At 27.3% G+C, this 17,863-nt stretch overlaps 3 protein-coding genes across 5 annotated transcripts; 2 read left to right on the top strand and 1 right to left on the bottom strand.

Annotated features, from left to right (window-relative positions):
• Positions 1 to 118: 118 nt before the first annotated feature.
• Positions 119 to 4,662, top strand: LOC141527591 (uncharacterized). Of its 3 annotated transcripts, none has more exons than XM_074243173.1 (4): positions 119 to 244; positions 2,178 to 2,596; positions 3,287 to 3,607; positions 3,921 to 4,662. In XM_074243173.1, the coding sequence occupies exons 3-4, from the start codon at positions 3,287 to 3,289 to the stop codon at positions 4,656 to 4,658; spliced, it is 1,059 nt and encodes a 352-aa protein (XP_074099274.1). In that variant the 5' UTR covers positions 119 to 244; positions 2,178 to 2,596; the 3' UTR covers positions 4,659 to 4,662. The 3 variants fall into 3 exon arrangements, with proteins under 3 accessions (XP_074099274.1, XP_074099263.1, XP_074099268.1); XM_074243162.1 differs by lacking the exon at positions 119 to 244 and adding an exon at positions 1,387 to 2,026; XM_074243167.1 differs by lacking the exon at positions 119 to 244 and adding an exon at positions 1,387 to 2,111.
• A 3,690-nt stretch (positions 4,663 to 8,352) lies between these two features.
• LOC141527534 (uncharacterized) lies at positions 8,353 to 14,474 on the top strand. Its single transcript, XM_074243075.1, has 4 exons — positions 8,353 to 10,407; positions 10,487 to 10,585; positions 10,659 to 10,797; positions 10,888 to 14,474. Exons 1-4 carry the CDS (start codon positions 8,519 to 8,521, stop codon positions 12,916 to 12,918), a joined length of 4,158 nt encoding a protein of 1,385 aa, XP_074099176.1. The 5' UTR covers positions 8,353 to 8,518; the 3' UTR covers positions 12,919 to 14,474.
• On the bottom strand, positions 14,300 to 16,866 carry LOC141527726 (cyclin-dependent kinase 2-interacting protein-like). Its single transcript, XM_074243356.1, has 4 exons — positions 16,564 to 16,866; positions 15,535 to 15,749; positions 14,828 to 14,936; positions 14,300 to 14,717 (listed from the first exon to the last, which is right to left on the bottom strand). The coding sequence occupies exons 1-4, from the start codon at positions 16,586 to 16,588 to the stop codon at positions 14,521 to 14,523; spliced, it is 546 nt and encodes a 181-aa protein (XP_074099457.1). The 5' UTR covers positions 16,589 to 16,866; the 3' UTR covers positions 14,300 to 14,520.
• Positions 16,867 to 17,863: the final 997 nt, after the last annotated feature.

The raw sequence follows: 17,863 nt of genomic DNA, 5'->3' as shown, positions 1-17,863 counted from the left end.
TGTATTGATCGTATTATTAGGTAATCTCGCCGTTGGAGGATCGACCTGTCACAGCCACAATACTCCTACTCCACCGTGAATTTTTCGTCATGGCGTGGAAAGTGTAAAGCGGACGAACCAACAGTTAACGTTTGTTGCTGTACATTTATCGAGTAGGAATAAAAGGGAAGGAACATGGAGTGCGCACTCTCTACATTACTTTATCTTATAGTTGGAACTACTATGCGCGCTTAAATTAATTCAGGTTTGTTTATTTGCGATTTACTTTGCTTTTTATGTCATTAAAGTTATAATACTGAAGTTAGCGGTCAGCTGTTTATTTAAAAATTTTTTTTTAATAAATCAATTAATATAAAAAAATGCTTCTAAAAATTTTCACTTGTCATTTTTATTCATTTTTACATGTGAAACTTTTTAATTAAACTTTTTTTTAATAATTTAATTGATGTGAAATTCCAAAAAAATTTTTAATATCTGTCAACTTCATAATACTGAAGTTAGCAATCAGCTGTTTATTTAAAAATTTTTTTTAATAAATCAATTAATATAAAAAAATGCTTCTAAAAATTTTTACTTGTAACTTTTATTAATTTTTACATATAAAACTTTTTAATTAATTTTTTTTATAATAATTTAATTGCTGTAAATATCTAAAAAAATTTTTATATCTGCCAACTTCAGTGTTATTTAAAGTTAACCGACGTTCTAAATTTTTTTAATTTTTTTTTTTAATAATTAAATTAAAGCAAAAAAATTTTTTTTTAAATTGCATTTGCAGTTTTTGAAATTTTTTACACGTGCTTTTTTTTTTTTTTTTTATTTTTTTGTAACCATGTTTTCAATAAAAAAAACGTTTTAGATAGCTAACTTAATTTTCATTTTTGTACCATTTTAATTACTCATACTTGTATTTTGACAATACTGAAGTTAGCCGTCAGCTGTCAATTTTAAGAATTTTTGTAACAAATCAATTATAATAAAAAAAATGGTTCTAAAAATTTTCACTTGTAACTTTTATTAATTTTCACACGTGAAACTTTTTTTTTTAATAATTTAATTGCTATAAAACTCCAAAAAAATTTTAATATCTGTCAACTTCAGTGTTATAATATTTTTTAATATTTCAAAAGTATTACAAATAAATTTATTATTTTTAATTGAACTTGTGAACAACAAAATAAAAAAATGGAGCAAAAATTAAATTGGTATGATGTAGTCGATAAAATAATTGTCTCCTACTCAACTTCGACAAATGAAAACTTAGTTAAGTTTAAAACGTAGTTACGAAATATTTCACTTTTTATGAAATTCCTAAATTGTATCTACTAGTGCACTTAAAAAAAATTCAAGTACACAATAACGCACACCAAGTACGTTCCAAAATTGTTTCTTTTAATTTGTAAATTTACAAAAATTTTTTTTTAATTTTCGAAAATCATATACAACCATATCGGTTACTTGGATTTTTTAATTTTTTATTTTATATCTTTTTGTAAAGAAATAAAATTTTTTTTTCTTAATAGTCTTATGAACGTGGACTTGGCACGATTTTTTTACAGTGAAACTGTTTTTGTTCGGATTTCAGTTTTTTTTGTAATTATAATAAAAATTGACAATTTTAATTTAATACATTTCCGGTGGCAAACTATCCCCTTTAAGCTATAGTTCATGTAAAAGTTATTCTTGCGCCGCCTGGCGTGTGTAATTGCAAGCTGTCAAATATCTTTTTTTCACTGTAGTTTTCCATCTATCATAAGATTAGCATGCATCGTTATATTATTTAGTCTCTGGCCGTCCGCTTTTTACATAAGAAAAAAGTAAAAGTTAAAATCTAAAAATCTGGGCCGCTATAGTTTTTGCTGATTATTTTTAATAATTTTAAATAAAAATTATAAAGATAATTGTTAATAATCAAGTAATACGCGTAATAAAAAGCATGAACTACTATTATAAAATATCATATAAAAAAAAAATCAAATTAAATTTGAAAAAAAACTTGTAACCTCAAAAAACGATTCTGCTTACGGTATATACACACTCGGTAGTCTGGCTTGAGAATGGAACTTGGCGCCAGATTCTACCGAATCTGTTGATCCTAGAATTCATTAGCCGTAGAGTAGAAAAATGTCTCTAAAATAAATGTAAGCTGTAAATATTAATTATAAATATTTTTACAGTGCAAATTACGACCGATGGCTTGTTGAAAACATCTACAAAAAAAACGTTTCAAGTTGCAATGGTTGGTTGTGGTCTTCCTCGGTCTTTGTGTTTGCAATTCTGGAGTGTTTCAAAATCTATCGGCTCCTATCACAAATGGACACGTAATCCTTATGCCTGGGCGTGAACATCACTGGATGCTCAACATATATTCATTTGTATTTCAATAACAAAAGAGGATAGACATACAGAATTGAAGGCACATATAACTAGAATTTCAAAAGGGAAAACAAGTTAGTTGCAATGGTGAACTTGAAGTGATAACACCGCTCGGTCGTCAAGTGAAAAAAGATCTATTGCGTCATTTTATCTAGATCATTTTATTGGATTAAACAATTAATTTATAATTTTTTTGAGGAAAAAATTTTTATTTGTCAAGGTAAAAATTAATACTTTATTTTTTTCATTTTTTATAAAGAATAAATTTAGTACTTGTCTGATGATTATTTTCTTTTACAAAAAGATTAATTTTTTTTTTTTTTTTTTTTTTTTTTTTTCAAAATTTGGTTCTGCCTAAAAAATTAAAAAATTTCTTAATTTTCTACCCGTGCAAATTTTTTTATTTATTTTGTAATTGAATTAATAAAATATTAAAATGATAATTTAAAAATCAGCAAAAATTTTATAGCTTTTAAATTTATTCAAAAAATAAATTAGTGCTGAAAATTCATTTTAGAAAATTTACATTCTTAATTTTTTTTTATTTTTAAATGGATTTTTTTTGTCTAAAAAAAATTTTTTTTAAGTTCTTAAATGTCTACATATTCTACAAGTAAAATAGGAGTTAATATAAAGAATAATGTTTTCAATCGTTTTCTAAAAAATAATTTATTATTGATAGTACTTTTCACTTATAAAGTACCGCTCAACGATAATATTTATGTGGAGAGGTAATATTTTCTGTGTGGAGAATTTCTCAAAATTGATGAATAGTTGCAGAATTTAAGTTTCTGATAAAATTCAAGTATTTCTGCATGTTATACGTGGAGATAATATTATGTATGGATACAGGAATATTTAAAACCAGATGTATTAATCAATTTAGTTAAGTGAGCTTTTTTTTAAACAGATGAGTAAGAATCCGATTTCAGTGTTACAAGAATTCTTGCAAAAAAATTGTTATCCCTTGCCGAAATACGATATCATCACTACATCTTCGACAATATGTTCCTTCGCCTACCGAGTAGTATGTGAAATCCGGGGTCATCGTTTTTCGGCTACTGGGGAATCGAAAAGCAAACAGACAGCGAAATATCTGGCTGCTGAAAATTTGATACTGCAATTGAAAAGTAAAAACATTAATATTTTTTACGAAGCAGAAAATATTAATTCTCCGGAAAACTCACCTTCCTCAATGTTAAACGAAGTAAATTTCATCGGGAAATTACAAGTAAGCAAAACAGTGTTTGTTGACTAGATTCTTAGATTTTTAGAGAAAGAAATACAAAATTATAAATAATTATCAGAAAAGGAAATATTCAATTAAATACTCGAATTTTCCAATAAATTTTTTAAGCATATTAACCATTAAGGTTCTTATCCAGTAACTTAACTTTGTTTTTAACGATTTTTTATTACAATTGTAATAAAAAATCGTTGTAATTATTTATACATAGCTTTTTAATTATTTTATATTGAAGAGATGTTATTATTATATTAATTCCAAGTGTATCTTATGAATGTTTTTATCGATTCTTTTTCAGGAACAATGCTTGAAGCATGGGTATGTCATGCCGTGTTACAGCGAGGGAGTTTATGTTCAAGGTCACTCCGACTTCACAATGACTTGCACCGTGGGGACTTATGTTGTAGAAGGTATGTCTAACGGCAAGAAAAAACAAGCTAAGTATATTTGCGCCAAAAAAATGTTAGAAGATTTGGAAAATATGTCTGAGGCACAAAAACTCCAATATAAGATACGTGACAATACAATCCCATGTGTCACTAAATTTAGTAAAGATGAAATGAATACTAATGAAATTAATACCTATACTTCAAAAGAATTATCAATAGATTCTCCTGAAAAAACTAGTCATATAATTAAGAAAGCTTTGTCGTTATTTCCAAACTTGTCTAAAGCTCATATATTAAATGTTGATTCGGTGAAAGTAAAATTGTCATTGTATCATACTCATTTTAAAAGCTCCCTCAATAGTTCGCAACTATCAAAATTTTTTGAATTTTATCAAAATTTAAATTTATACCAAATTCAGAATGACATATCGAAACTATCATTAGCATTGAATGAAATATGCGCTATTTTAAATATTAAAAACCAAGAGTCTATTGTAAAGACTGTTGGTGATACAAACTATGGTGTTGTTATTACACTCACAACTACTCCTGAATTTTCGGACGTTGCAGTAGCTGATAACTATTCTGAGGCGAGACGTAACGTCTATTACCGTATGATACGAACTATTTTCTATTTGTTAATATAACTAAAATTCAGTGCTTCTCAAAGTCTTCTTTAAATTATTATGTATAAAATGATTTTTGTTGCTAATACATTTTTGACTTCGAGACTTTTATTTTATATGTCTATTAGTGGGTTCAAATAAGCCAATTTTTAGGCAAGTTTACAAACTAATAAAGACATTGAAAGTTTTTGTTTGAACTCGATTCAAATATTAAAATGATGTAATACAACTTTAGTCATGAGATTATTTGCCACACAACATTTTATCATACTTGACTGAATAGTTTTTAGTTAGGCTTTGAACTCTAAATAATTAGAGGAATTTTCTTCCAATAATTTTTTACAACGACTTTTATTTGATTTTTTATTTTAAACAACGGAAATGAAACGAGTATCTTATTTTTAAAACGTCGGTAAAAAATTAATTATTAATTTTTTGAAACTGAAGCCTTTAAAAATTTATTATTATTATTATTATTATTATTATTTAAATTTACAAATGTCTGCCTGATCAAATTGTTTGAAATAAGCTTTCTGCCGACGTTTCTCAAACGTTTCAGTTTTCATCTTCAGGGCTAAGCTTTTTCGATATAATTATCGCAGAAGCCTAGCTCTGAAGATGCAGACTGAAACGTTTGCGAAACTTTGATAAAAAACGAATTTCAAACCCAATTAATATCTAGAAGCAAACAAATTATAATTATTATCAAAACTATTGCAATTAATTACTGGTTATTTTTCTACGATTCATAGTCTTAATAATTATTAATTAATATTGACATTTTGAATCTGCATAATTTTTGAATTATTGCTATTACTTAAAATTTATTAATCATAATGATTGATTATATGAAAAGAGCACTGTCACAAAAATTTTTATTATTTGACTCAAAGTTTGCAGCAATAAGAATAATAAGTTATTTTTATATTTTTGACAATTTTTTATTATTTTTAATTACTGACGCCATAGAAAAATTTTTTTATGTTAATTGTATTGAAACTTCAAGTTTGAATGCTTTTTTAGCCAGTCGAAAGAAAACAATTTTATTTTACGTTTCTTTATTTTGAATTTTAAAAAAACTAAATTAAGTTTAAAATACAATTATTAATTGGCTTTTTTCGACTGGCTAAAAAGGCATTAAACCTTGAAGCTTCAATGCAAGTGATTTATTTAAATAATGTAACGATGGAAGGAGAAGAAAGGATGATTTCAGGCTGCGGTTGATTAAATTCATCTGTAGTCTGAAATCATCTTATTTCATCTCTTACCTGATAATACAAATATATCATTAACTACAAAGCAAAAAGTTAACTATGATATAAATTTGAATTAAATGTAACGAGAGATTTTGTATAATTTTTATTATTCAAAATATGATATATAAGAGATTTATGTTTACTTTCATAATCATTAGTACGAGAATAGGTCAAAATTCTTGTACTTAAATATGACTAAGCCAAAACGGCAGTAATGGTTGTTGAGCTTTTAATTCTTTAAAAATATTAAAATACATATAAAATTTCTTTAAAATATCTCTGGTGTGGTGTTGTTGATAGTAAGATATCAAAAACTGTAAAAAATAAAAATTATTTTCTAACGTGACTTCTACTAATTTTTGAAAAAGACATTTTAATGTGTTTTCTAGCTAAATAAATTATAATTTTTTTTCACTTAGCAGTCTTTGATTTAGCGACTTAAAATTTAAGCTATTTTAAAAAATTTTATTTCTATATAAAGGTAATGACTAATGCTTTAAAATTTTTTTACACTTATTTTTTACTTATCAACTACACAAAAATGAAAATTAAGACGAAAAAAATTTTTTTTTTTAATTAGAAAAATGGCCATGAATTTTTCCCCTGTCCAAAGAAAATGGACCTGACTGGTGGGTGGTGATTTATCTCTCCCTCTGATCTAAAATAAAAAAAATTACGGATTTTTAATTAGTATAAGTATACTTATTTTTTTTTTTTTTATTTTAGTTCATGCGATAAGTATACTTATACTAATTTAAAATCCGTCATTATTTTTAGAAATAAAATTTTTTAAAATAGCTTAAATTTTAGGCCGCTAAGCCACCGCGTCCCCTTAAGAATTAAACTTACTTAGAAAGCCGGAAAAGATGATTTTTTTATAATTCTTTCGGAAGAGCTTTTTTTATTAATTAATTAATATGAAAGTGTGTCTTGCGGTGAGCGTGATCTCTTCCGTTTGAATTATCGAAATTTTGTTATTACTCTACTAACTTTGAAAATACAGTTTTCAGAAAAAAACTTTTAGTTTTCGCCCTTAGCCTTATTAAAGTGCTAACGCTCCAAGAGGGCTTTACACATGTGTGTATAATTGTGAACACACGTGTCCTACTAACATTAAATTGTTTGTATATGTACTTAAATGTGTGCACACAACAAAATTAAAATTAGAAAAAATTGATTTTTTTATAATTCCAAGTGTTTAAATTTTTCAAAGTTTCGCAGACATTTAATATGTACATCAAAAAATCTGTAGTAAAAAAAATCACCATTAATAAATTAATACAATTGTCAGACTTAAACAATCGGAGATTAAGTATTTTTTATAAATATATCTCAAACTTATTTTTATTGATATGAATTTTTAGAAAAGATAAATTGTATATTGATGGTGATTAAATTGAAGTTTTTATTTACACTCAATAATTTGTAATAAATGACGAATTAACATTATTATAGATGATATTAAAAAATGAATGTATAAATAATATAAAATACTATACTGTTATTTTTTAATAAAATATCATACTGTTTACTCATATTTTTCATGGTTTAATTATTCAAAAATCCATTTAATAAATAACATAAGATAAAATTATGTAAGTAGTGGCTTAGTTATAAAAATGTTGGCTGTAATTTCAAAAATTAAGTTAATATAGTTATTTCAGTTAATTTTAATCATTAATGTAAAAAAATTAAAGATAATTATTAACAAATGGGGTCCACCTTATTTTTGGCCATATCTAGGTGAAAAATTAACACTTTTTTTTTCTGCTTGTTTTTACGGCGGATTTATGATAAAAAATGTCGTGAAAGAAAAAAATGAAAATTTCAATAGCATTTTTGCCTTCAAAAGTTGGAAAAAATTTTGGCTCATATTATTGGACAAAATTTCTATTTTATATTTTTTTTAAAGTACAAAAAAAAAACGAACAAGTAAAAAAAAAAGTTGAATATCATATATTTTTTTAAAATCAATACATTTTTAAGAAAATTTATTTGTTAAAATTGTAATAATCAACTTATTATTTTTTTATGTATTTAAAAAAAAAAAAACATCAAAATTTTCAAAAAAAACTTTTATCCAAAAAAATGAAAATGAAAATCCTGGACCCACTTGTAAATAATTACCTTTGATTTTTTTACATTTCTACAAGTCGAATTTTTTTTTGCCAAAATTTAATTATTACAAAAATCTATAAAATTTTTAGATGTCTGTTAAATTTGGTGTCGTAAAAAAATTGTTTTGTTTTTATAAATATTTGCTGTTTAATTTTTTTTTTTTTTTATTTACTCGCTAACCAATGAATTTCAGAATTTCAAGTTTTGCTTACCCACTGTGGATAACAGAGAAATTTTTTTTATTGCCGCTCGAGTAGATTGAAGTAAGTAACACAACGAAAGAAACTATTAAAAATAACCAAACTTCTCAAGTATCTAATGTTTTCTGTTTCTGTTTGCGCGAAAACGTGTAAGACTTAGTTTTTATTCTATAAATACACAGTGTAAGTGAAATAAAAAAAATAAATATATAGTCAATAATAGTAATTAAAAACACTAAAAAATACTTAAAATAATGAAGTCGAAATAAGTAAATACAAAATTAATAATTAAATTTTAACTGTAACTATGGCTGAAATAGCAAATTCAACTGTATTTACAAACGGAGTAACATGTAACACTACCGATTTGCTTCAACGTGCATTCCAGGAAGTAATAAATGATGATGACCATGAATTTGTAACATTTTTAACAGACGGTGACGCGTCGCATACAATTCATCTTACTCAGGCCCAGGCCGCGGAGCTTAATTTAAATTTTGAGGTTGACTCTTGTGCTAATGATCAACCCGATGAATTGTCTTACCAGTCTCAACAACACCAACACCAACAACAACAACAACAACAACAACAACAGTGTCAATCTACTGCGCTCAACGGCTACCACAATACCCAGAGTCAGAGTAAGTTTGATTCAGCTTCACCGGGCACACCTGAAACGATCGACTATGAGACGGCCAGGTGGTCGATCGACGACAAATTAGACGGACATGATGCCGACACCGCCAGCAAATCAATTACCATCGATGACATCACCAGCTCCGGTGCTAAAACAATTGACTTTGAGCCCAACACCCGATCCAACGTCCAGGCATTATTTATTCATTCAGATTCTTCCAAAAAAGCGGGCCTCAGTAATATTTCCTCGAATTTCAACGAAATCCAATTGGCTATTGATGGTAAAAATATTCAGCAGAATTTTTCTACAGCAGCAGCAGCAGCATCGTCTTCTTCTTCTTCTTCTTCTTCTTCTTCTTCTTCTTCTTCTTCTTCTCCTTCTTCTTCGCCCCAAGTACTCCAGAAGCTGCCGATATTTTTACCCTCGTCGCAATTTATTATAAAACCGGCACAAACTATTTTGAAAACAAGTAAAAGTATACAACTTATTAGTAATAATAAATTAATTAATGGTAATATTTCTACAATTAATTCAGGAAATAATGGAAGTCAGCATCAAAATCAGAATTCAGTTTTACTTCCCAAAGTATCAACTCTGCTGAATTCTGTTAATTCTCATGTATTCAAAGGTACGTCTGTTGCTTCCCAAGTTGTTCATGGCAACTCACTATCAGCACAGTTATTAACTCCTCAAATAATCACCTGTGAGTCATCAAATCAGCGAGTAACAAACACTAATGCTGGTGGCAACACCAGTGGTCAGTGTAATACTAGTAATAACAGTAATGGTAACAATAATATTAGTATTATCAATAATAAAAACGGTAATTTAATAGCCAATGGCGTGAGGTCACAGAGTCTAGGTAATACTCAGCAAATAAGGCTGTTACCACGTGTAACTGGTGCTATTCAAGAAACCAATGCTGGACAATTTACTGCGGTTGTTAATAAAACAACAGCAATAAATGAGTCAGTAAATGGAAAAATTACTGCTGGTAGTTTAATTGGAGGCAAAATATCTACAGGAGTTATTTCGTCAAGGACCGCCCAATTTACCCCGCGAATGATGACGGCCAGTATTGGCAAGCTGGCAACCACGGCGACGAAGGTACCAATTAATTCTTTAAAGTCATCGATAACTTTTCCAGCTGGTACGACGATAAGGCCGCAGAATTTTCGGTCTGTTAATGCTGGGCTGATTCAACGAAATGGAACGTCGGTGTCCACTCCAGTGTCGATACTCAAGCCTCAGCCTAAGGTGGTTCCCAAGCAAAATCTAGGAGTTAGTTCACCAATTACAGCAGCGCTAAATGGTGCTGGTAGCTTACAGAAGATTATCACAGTTGCACCGCAGAGTCTATCGATGGATACTGTTAAGCGCGTGCAGAGCAACGATTTCAAGAGATCCAGTGATTTGGTGATGAATAAAATGGATGTTAAAAAGCCAAAAACTGTGGGAATGCTTTCTTCAGAAACTGCTGCACAGACTAATTTAGCTAAGCCATTGGGGTCCAATGAAAATCCTATTCAAATTGTTCAACAAGGACATACTTTTCATAGGTAATTTATTATTATTAATCATTGATTAACTTTTTAATATTATTTTAATTCAATTTATCAAATTTTTTTTATTTTACAGCTCACAAAAATTAACGCAGTCACAACTGAAACAAATTGCTCATGTATTACAGCAACGAAGTCAAGAGTCGTCAATTCCAAATGAAAAAATAGTCTATCGGTTAGTAATTAATAAAAACAAAATAATCAATCTTGATAAAAATTTTGTTTTTAATATAAAATGTCTATTTTAGAGTTGTATTCCCGGAAGAATTAGATCTGAGGATCAGAAATCCAATGAATTTGTTAAAATCTCGTGGTGGCAAGCGCGGTAGGCCGAAGAAGAAACCAACTAAGTCTATGATAGTCGAAGACGACTCCGAAGAGGCTAAGGTACAATATTTAATACTTGAAAATTTTTTAAATTTCTTGAAAAAAAAAATTAAACTGTTTAATAATTTAATTTTTATTTAAATAATTAAGGACGAACGAAAGAAACACGTGGCTCGAACACGCTCTGGCCGTTTGTCACGGCCGCCGAAGCATATCGTGCGTGACTACAAACATCTTCACCATCTAGATTTCATGGAGCCTGATCTGGATGACTCAGACGGCGGATACAGCGATTACTACGTCAACAACGACAAGATCGACTCTGAAGAAGCTGCTAAGGACTTGCTGACAGGCTACGAAGGTCCTAAACGTAAAATATCCGACCACTTTCGTTGTCCGACATGCAACAAAATTTATTTAGGACGCTCGCGAATGACCAAACACTTCGAGCTGTACCCTGATCATGGTAGTTCTGATCAGTTACCGCCGATGACGGCAGAGCCAGAACTGAAGCAGTCGCCACAGTACCCCCAAGACCAGTTCAAACGTAAGGGCAAGCGACGCGGACCCTGGGCCTACATTACTCCAGAAGCTAAGTCAGAAAGACGGCAGATTAAATTAAAGGAAGCTTTAGTCGCCTGTGACACTGAAGAGATACTTAAAATAGCAGCTAAGCCTGTTCTTAATGCACAATCATTGTTTGATCTCATGGTTATCAAATCGGATAATTGTTTGAAAACGTTTCTCAGCGAATTGAAGACTTTAGTTGATACAGCGCGTGAGAGAGTCAGCACAATGTTGTCTCCGGAGAATGATGACGAAGATAAAGATGAACACGTTCTTGAATTGAATGACGATTTGCTTTGCGATACTCTGGGACTAGTTCCTGGTTATTACAACGTTAATGAAGAAATATTTAAAAGTTCAAATCAATTTTACAACACATCATTCACAACATCTACTGAAGAAGAACCACCGTCGAAATTGTCGAAAATTGACAACGACGATGGGAAAGAAAATATCGACAAGCGTTTGAATCACTTTGGTGATAACAATATCAATTTAAATGTAAATGTTTCTAATTTTTTGAACGATCGAAAGTTTGAATCCGTCAATGTAAACTGTCCAGAAGTTCTTACTGCGTTAACGCTTATGCCTAGGAACAGCAGTCCAATTAATTCAACAGACAGTTTAAGCAAATCGCACAGTAATTTGTCGACAAAATTACTTATCTCTAATCCAGAGATTCAGAGCCAGATTTTAGATAATCCTGGGTTTCAAAAAATTCAGATAAACACTTCGAAACATACGTTCAAAAAATTAGAACCTGCTCAAGAAGGATTTACCAAGTTAAATGGCAGCAAATTGGATATAACCAATAGTCAATCATCTTTATCGTCGCTCTCTTTGTCGACGTCTTCGTCTACATCGTCAGAGTTTACGAATACAAAATTGAACGATAATAATTATGAACAGAATAAGATAGATAATTGTTTAACGCAGACGTTTATTAAATTAGAGCCAATACAGCAGATTGGTTTTGTTAAATTAGAAAACGGCGCTGTTGGTACTTATCAACAAAAAAATTCTACACAGAGTTTTAAGTTGCAAGTTAATAATAATAGTTATACTGATAATACGGGGCAGAGTAATAGTTGTAATGATACGCAGACATTTACAAAAGGTTTTCAAAAAATAATACCTAAAATAATTCCAGTATCGTCTACTGCGAGCGATAATTCTAGCAATCAATGTAATAAAACGGAGGCATTTAATAGCGGTAATCACAGTAACAAAGATATACTTTGTAAATTATCAAATAACTTGCAGACGATTATGAATGACAGTGTTGTACCGATAATGACAAGTAATTGTGATGATAATTTGTTTGTTAGTGCTGATAATTTAGATATTACTAAGATGACAAATTACGATTTAGATTTACTGACTAGTAATAGCGTTATTGATAAAAATTTAATGATGGATGAAAAATTAGTTGAACAGTTGCAGCTCGTTGATCAAACGCGTCTCGTTGATGAGCTGGTGTCCGAAAGACTCAAAAATATAATGCCAGATAATATTTTAGATAGTAATTTAATAAGCAGCAATACTGCTAATTTGGACACTGACCTTGATTTCGAAGCGCTGAGTGAAGAGTTCAACAGAAATACTAGAAGCTGATTTAAATATTATTACCTTGAACACATATTTAATATTTTTTTATACTGTATACTGCATATCTTTGAAATGTACTTTGTATGTCAAACATATAATTTATTGTTACACAAGAGTGTTTTATTGTTTTCAGTATAAGCAAATAAGTATCTCATGCATTCGCAATATCAGTAATCGTATTTATATAAAAAGAAAAATAACAAGTACGTAAGCATTTATTTAAAAAAAATATTTTTTATTGACCACATATATATTTTTCAATAACTATTATTTTTAACTAAGTCGTTAGTAGAAGTATAAAATGTGTGACTATGTAAAATAATTGTGTTATTTGTCGTGTTATAAGTCGTGAATGTATATTAATAGAATTAATATTATTGATGATTGAGGCAAATTTGATTCAGCGCATTAAGGAGGAATTCTAGTCTAGAAGCGTGAATTTCAGGTAATTTTTTTAAGTGTCATAAAAAAAAGGCAATTAATATTTTTACTATACATTTTTTTATGTTATTTATTAATGTTATAAAAATACAGAAAAAAATTTTAAAAAGTTGAAAATTCAAAAAATTAGCAGCTGATTAAGAAGGGAGGGTCTCAAAAAATTTTTTTATTTATTTCTGTATTCTTGTAATGCTAATGAATAACATAAAAAAATGTATTTCAAAAAATTATCTGAAATTCATGCTTCTAGACTAGAATACCCCCTTAAAGATGTCTGTCGATTTTTTACTAAACTAGTCTTTTTTTTTTGTTAATGTGCTAGTGAGTAACAAATAAATAACTTAAAATTATTCATTTATGAGGCAGTCTTGTTATCAATTTTTTATAGATATTTTCGGATCTCAGATTAGATTGCATTTAAAAAAAAAAAAAAAAAAAAAAAAAAAAAAACTTTGGTGAAATTTAATTTGGGACAATATTTATTTTGTGTATATATTTATTTGTATACTTTATCATTATTATAAGTACAATAATAAAAATATAAGTAAATATATTTTTGGATTATAAAGAAATTTTATATTTATGAGATGAAAGTACAGCTTATATTTTATTGCTCTTCTCGGTTTGGTGTAGAATTAATTGAGTTGAAAATACTTAAAGTAGACGAAATATAGATTTAAAATGAACAGTTAAGATAACAAAAAAGAAAATTAAAACGCTGTACATAAATTATTCAAAATCAGTATCACTTAAAATGAGATCTTCAGTTATTATTTATATCTCAATATATAAATTATTGAAAGGCCTCAATATATGATTTAAAAAAAATATATAAATATTGTAGACATATTTTCGTACAAAGAAAATATTCCATCCACGCAATAAATATCATGGTTTTAATAATAAGTCATTTGTAAATATTTAATTATCTAGAGTTGAAAAAAAAAAAAAAAAAAAAAAAAAAAAAAAAAAAAACGCTCAATGTTTAAAAAATCTGAAGCTATTTAAACTGCTAGCAGATTTAATGTCAATTCCAGTTAAATAAAAATAACTCCATACAAGTGTTATAATTATCATTGCTGTCAAGATTAGATAATAAAGAAAAGTTCGTTTTAATTTTATTAATATTTTTATTTAATTGTAATCGCTTGATGGTTACTCTTATTGTTACCTATGACCTGTTTCAACAAGCAAAGACTCCAGAGTCACGTGTAAATTATGAGGAATCATTGGTTGGTGTACCCAGGCTGCCAGATGAAGCATTTTCCAGGAATCACTGGAACCATGCGCAACGTTTTCCAAAATTTTTCTCTTCAATTCTAATTCCTCTTTGTAAGCTTCATGAATTTGCTCTACCGCTTTCACTGATTGAATAATTAATTAATTAATTAATTTAATGATTTTTCAGTTTTTATAAAAAATTAATCCATTTTATTTATTAGTCTAAATATTTAATTAATAAAAAAATATTTACCAAAATGTTCAACTCTCCAAGTTACAAACAATTTATCCTGAATTGTTTGTAATAGGGCTACTGTTTTTATTTGGCTTACAGCGCGATTCAATCTTTCGACTATTGAATCCTAGAATTAAATTAATTTATTAAGGTATTTTTTTTTTTTTTTACTGTCTACTTAAAATACATTTTTTATAAATTAATAGTCGTGTTTTTATTCGGTAATAGCCACTTAATTTCAACTTTCTTTAATTTATATAATGATTAAATTATAATGTCAACTTTACTTCAACAAATTTATAAATTAAACAAGAAATCATATTTTTTTATTATTATATATTGCTCATGACTTTCGTAAATAAAATTCATTAATTAATTAGATGTTTCATCACAGATATTTTTAATTAGAAGACATTAATTAATACTCAGTGAAATAGATTGAGTGGACTTGACACCGAATAAATATATAACATTACAAATAGAAATATGATTACTCATTTTAAATAAAGATATTCTAAATAAACTAGTAACACTACCATTAGAATTTCCTGTTTCAAATTACATATTTATTTTTTAATAACAAGGAAGTAAAACTTAATTGTAAAATTAATTTTATTTATTCTTCCGATCATATATAGTAAGAAATATAAATTTAATTGTATACCAAAATAGAAAATTAGTATGGTCACAGATTTGACAAAGGAATTATGAAAAAAAAAAATTACTAATTGATCAACGTCGCCTTCCAACTGGTCACAAAGATCTTGAAGACCTTCTGAAAATGAATCATCAGTTTTCATTGCTGTTATTGACTTTATTATTGACAATCCATGCAAATGAATGCCGTTCCATTTTTGGATATCTCCATGGATATCAGCGGCCAAGTCCTTGACAATCCTCGAATTTCCTGTTAAATTTTTCTGTGGTGCTTTTGGTGAAGCTGAAAAATTTTATCATTATTTTTTTTTCTCGTACAAATACCTCACATGATTTTAATGAAATAGTTTTATTTGTGATATTAAAATTAGCCGACGTTCAATAATTCTCGATTTTTTTTATTAAATAAATTAGAACTAAAAAAACATTTTTACAAAATTGCACATATAATTTTTAAAACTTTCTACATGTGAAATTTTTATGGCATTAAAGTTAGCTTGTCACTATTATAATTTTTTTATTTATTTTAATAAATAAATTTGCTCCGAAAAATTATTTCTGAAAAATTGCATGTTTTAATTTTTTAATTTTTTAAATGTCAATTTTTTGTTTTCATTTTTTTTGCAATAATTTATTTGTTAAAAAGATTTTTAAAATTAATTATCATCAGCTAAATTGATGACATTAAAATTAGCTGTCACCTGACCAATTTTTAATTTTATTTAACAATTTAATTTATTATAAAAAATTGCATTTTTTATTCTTTTAAATTTCTAGATGTCAATTTTTTTTTTTTCATAATTTATTTGTTTTCAAAAATTCTAAAAATTATCAAATATCTGCTAAATTGATTCTCATGAAATTTTTTCAATTAATTTTTTTTAAATAATTTTTCAATAAAATAAATTATAAAAATTTTCAGATATCGGCTAACTTTATTGTCATGCTTGATTTTTATGATCCTTCAATTAGAAAACATTTGACAATTTCAAACGTCAAATTGATCAATTTTTTTTTAACAAGTTTTATTGAAAAACTAAAAAACCGTCATGTATACTATATTTAGGATCATAAAATTTTTAATTACAAAAACTTACTGATAATTCGTGAAAATTGTTCCATTAATATTTTTTTATAGTATTTACAGAGTTGTATGTTATTAAATTTTTTCCAACGTTCGAAACTTTATATTTCTCAAGAAATTATTATTTTATTAAATGTTTAATGTCAATCTATGATTTATTTTTTTTATTCATCATTTAAATAAAATATTGCACTATTTATTATTAAAACAAACAATTAATAAATTGTAATAAAAACCAACAACGTGTAAGTAACAACAATTAAACTGACACATTTTGATAGGTTAGGTTCAATTGAAGTCTCGCTATTCCGGCTCCATGCGAAATACTTTTCATGTTTAAAAAAATGACGTAAAACTATAATACTAAAGTTAGCCGGCATTGTTAATTTTTTTTTAATTATTAAATCAGAACTAAATAATATTTTTAAAAAATTGCACTTACATTTTTTAAAAATAAAAATTTTTTTTTTATTCTTTTGTAATAATTTTTTTTCTGAAGCTTAGCTGAAGTTCAATAGAAATTTACAAAGTAAAAAGCAAAGAGTAAAATAAAAATATATAAATTAACAAACTAATTAAAAATAAATTATTCGAAGCTATTGGAGTGATTTTTTTGGAGGCATATTTCCAATTAGGTGAATATTTTTTTGATATTAGATGAATTATCAATTCCGAGGATTTGTCGTCGGGTATGGTGATACTGCAGCGATCCTGAATTCTAGATGTGCTTTATATCAGCTAAGTATAAAAATAAAAATTATTTTAATTAATTCTATCAATCCTTCAGACAAGAAAAAAATCTTCTTGTCTTACAAACATAAATTCTTAGAATAATTTTTTTTTCTGTTTATTTTTAGGAGGAGCTTTAAATCGAATTACACTGAAGTTGACAGATATTAAAAATTTATTTAGAATTTTATAGCAATTAAATTATTAAAAAAAAATTTAATTAAAAAGTTTCACATATGAAAATTAATAAAAATTACAAGTAAAAATTTTTAGAAGAATTTTTTTATTGTAATTAATTTGTTAAAAAAATTTTTTTAATTGACAGCTGACCGCTAACTTCAGTATTATCTAAATCGAGCTTACTTTAATAAATTTTGATACAACTAATGAGCCTCAGAATTAAAATCAGAATTCTGAAGACAATTAATGATATAGTTATTAAATAACAGGTTTAACCATTTTTAGTACAAAAAGCCGTATAATGTCAACCTGGAGTTTACTAAAAGGTTTGTGTGCGAAAAAAAAAAAGTTAATCAGAGAAAACGTTAGTTACTTTACATTGTGCATTGTATTGCTTTTGTTTG

This window comes from Cotesia typhae, unplaced genomic scaffold (assembly GCF_013202065.1).
Source record: "Cotesia typhae breed Kobodo isofemale line unplaced genomic scaffold, CoteBio_Ctyphae contig_11, whole genome shotgun sequence".
NCBI lineage: Eukaryota > Metazoa > Arthropoda > Insecta > Hymenoptera > Braconidae > Cotesia > Cotesia typhae.
This window is presented reverse-complemented; position numbering and strand designations above follow the sequence as displayed.

What these genes read in the sequence shown, in the direction of transcription:
- LOC141527534 (XM_074243075.1), top strand. Translation starts at nt 8,519, where the DNA reads ATGGCTGAAATAGCAAATTCAACTGTATTTACAAACGGAGTAACATGT. An exon ending in CAAGGACATACTTTTCATAG is followed by an intron (nt 10,408 to 10,486) that starts GTAATTTATTAT and finishes TTTATTTTACAG; the next exon opens with CTCACAAAAATTAACGCAGT. An exon ending in AATGAAAAAATAGTCTATCG is followed by an intron (nt 10,586 to 10,658) that starts GTTAGTAATTAA and finishes TGTCTATTTTAG; the next exon opens with AGTTGTATTCCCGGAAGAAT.
- LOC141527726 (XM_074243356.1), bottom strand. Translation starts at nt 16,588, where the DNA reads ATGGAACAATTTTCACGAATTATCA. An exon ending in ACAATTTTCACGAATTATCA is followed by an intron (nt 15,750 to 16,563) that starts GTAAGTTTTTGT and finishes AAAATTTTTCAG; the next exon opens with CTTCACCAAAAGCACCACAG. An exon ending in AAGGCGACGTTGATCAATTA is followed by an intron (nt 14,937 to 15,534) that starts GTAATTTTTTTT and finishes ATTTAATTCTAG; the next exon opens with GATTCAATAGTCGAAAGATT.
- LOC141527591 (XM_074243173.1), top strand. Translation starts at nt 3,287, where the DNA reads ATGAGTAAGAATCCGATTTCAGTGTTACAAGAATTCTTGCAAAAAAAT. An exon ending in ATTTCATCGGGAAATTACAA is followed by an intron (nt 3,608 to 3,920) that starts GTAAGCAAAACA and finishes ATTCTTTTTCAG; the next exon opens with GAACAATGCTTGAAGCATGG.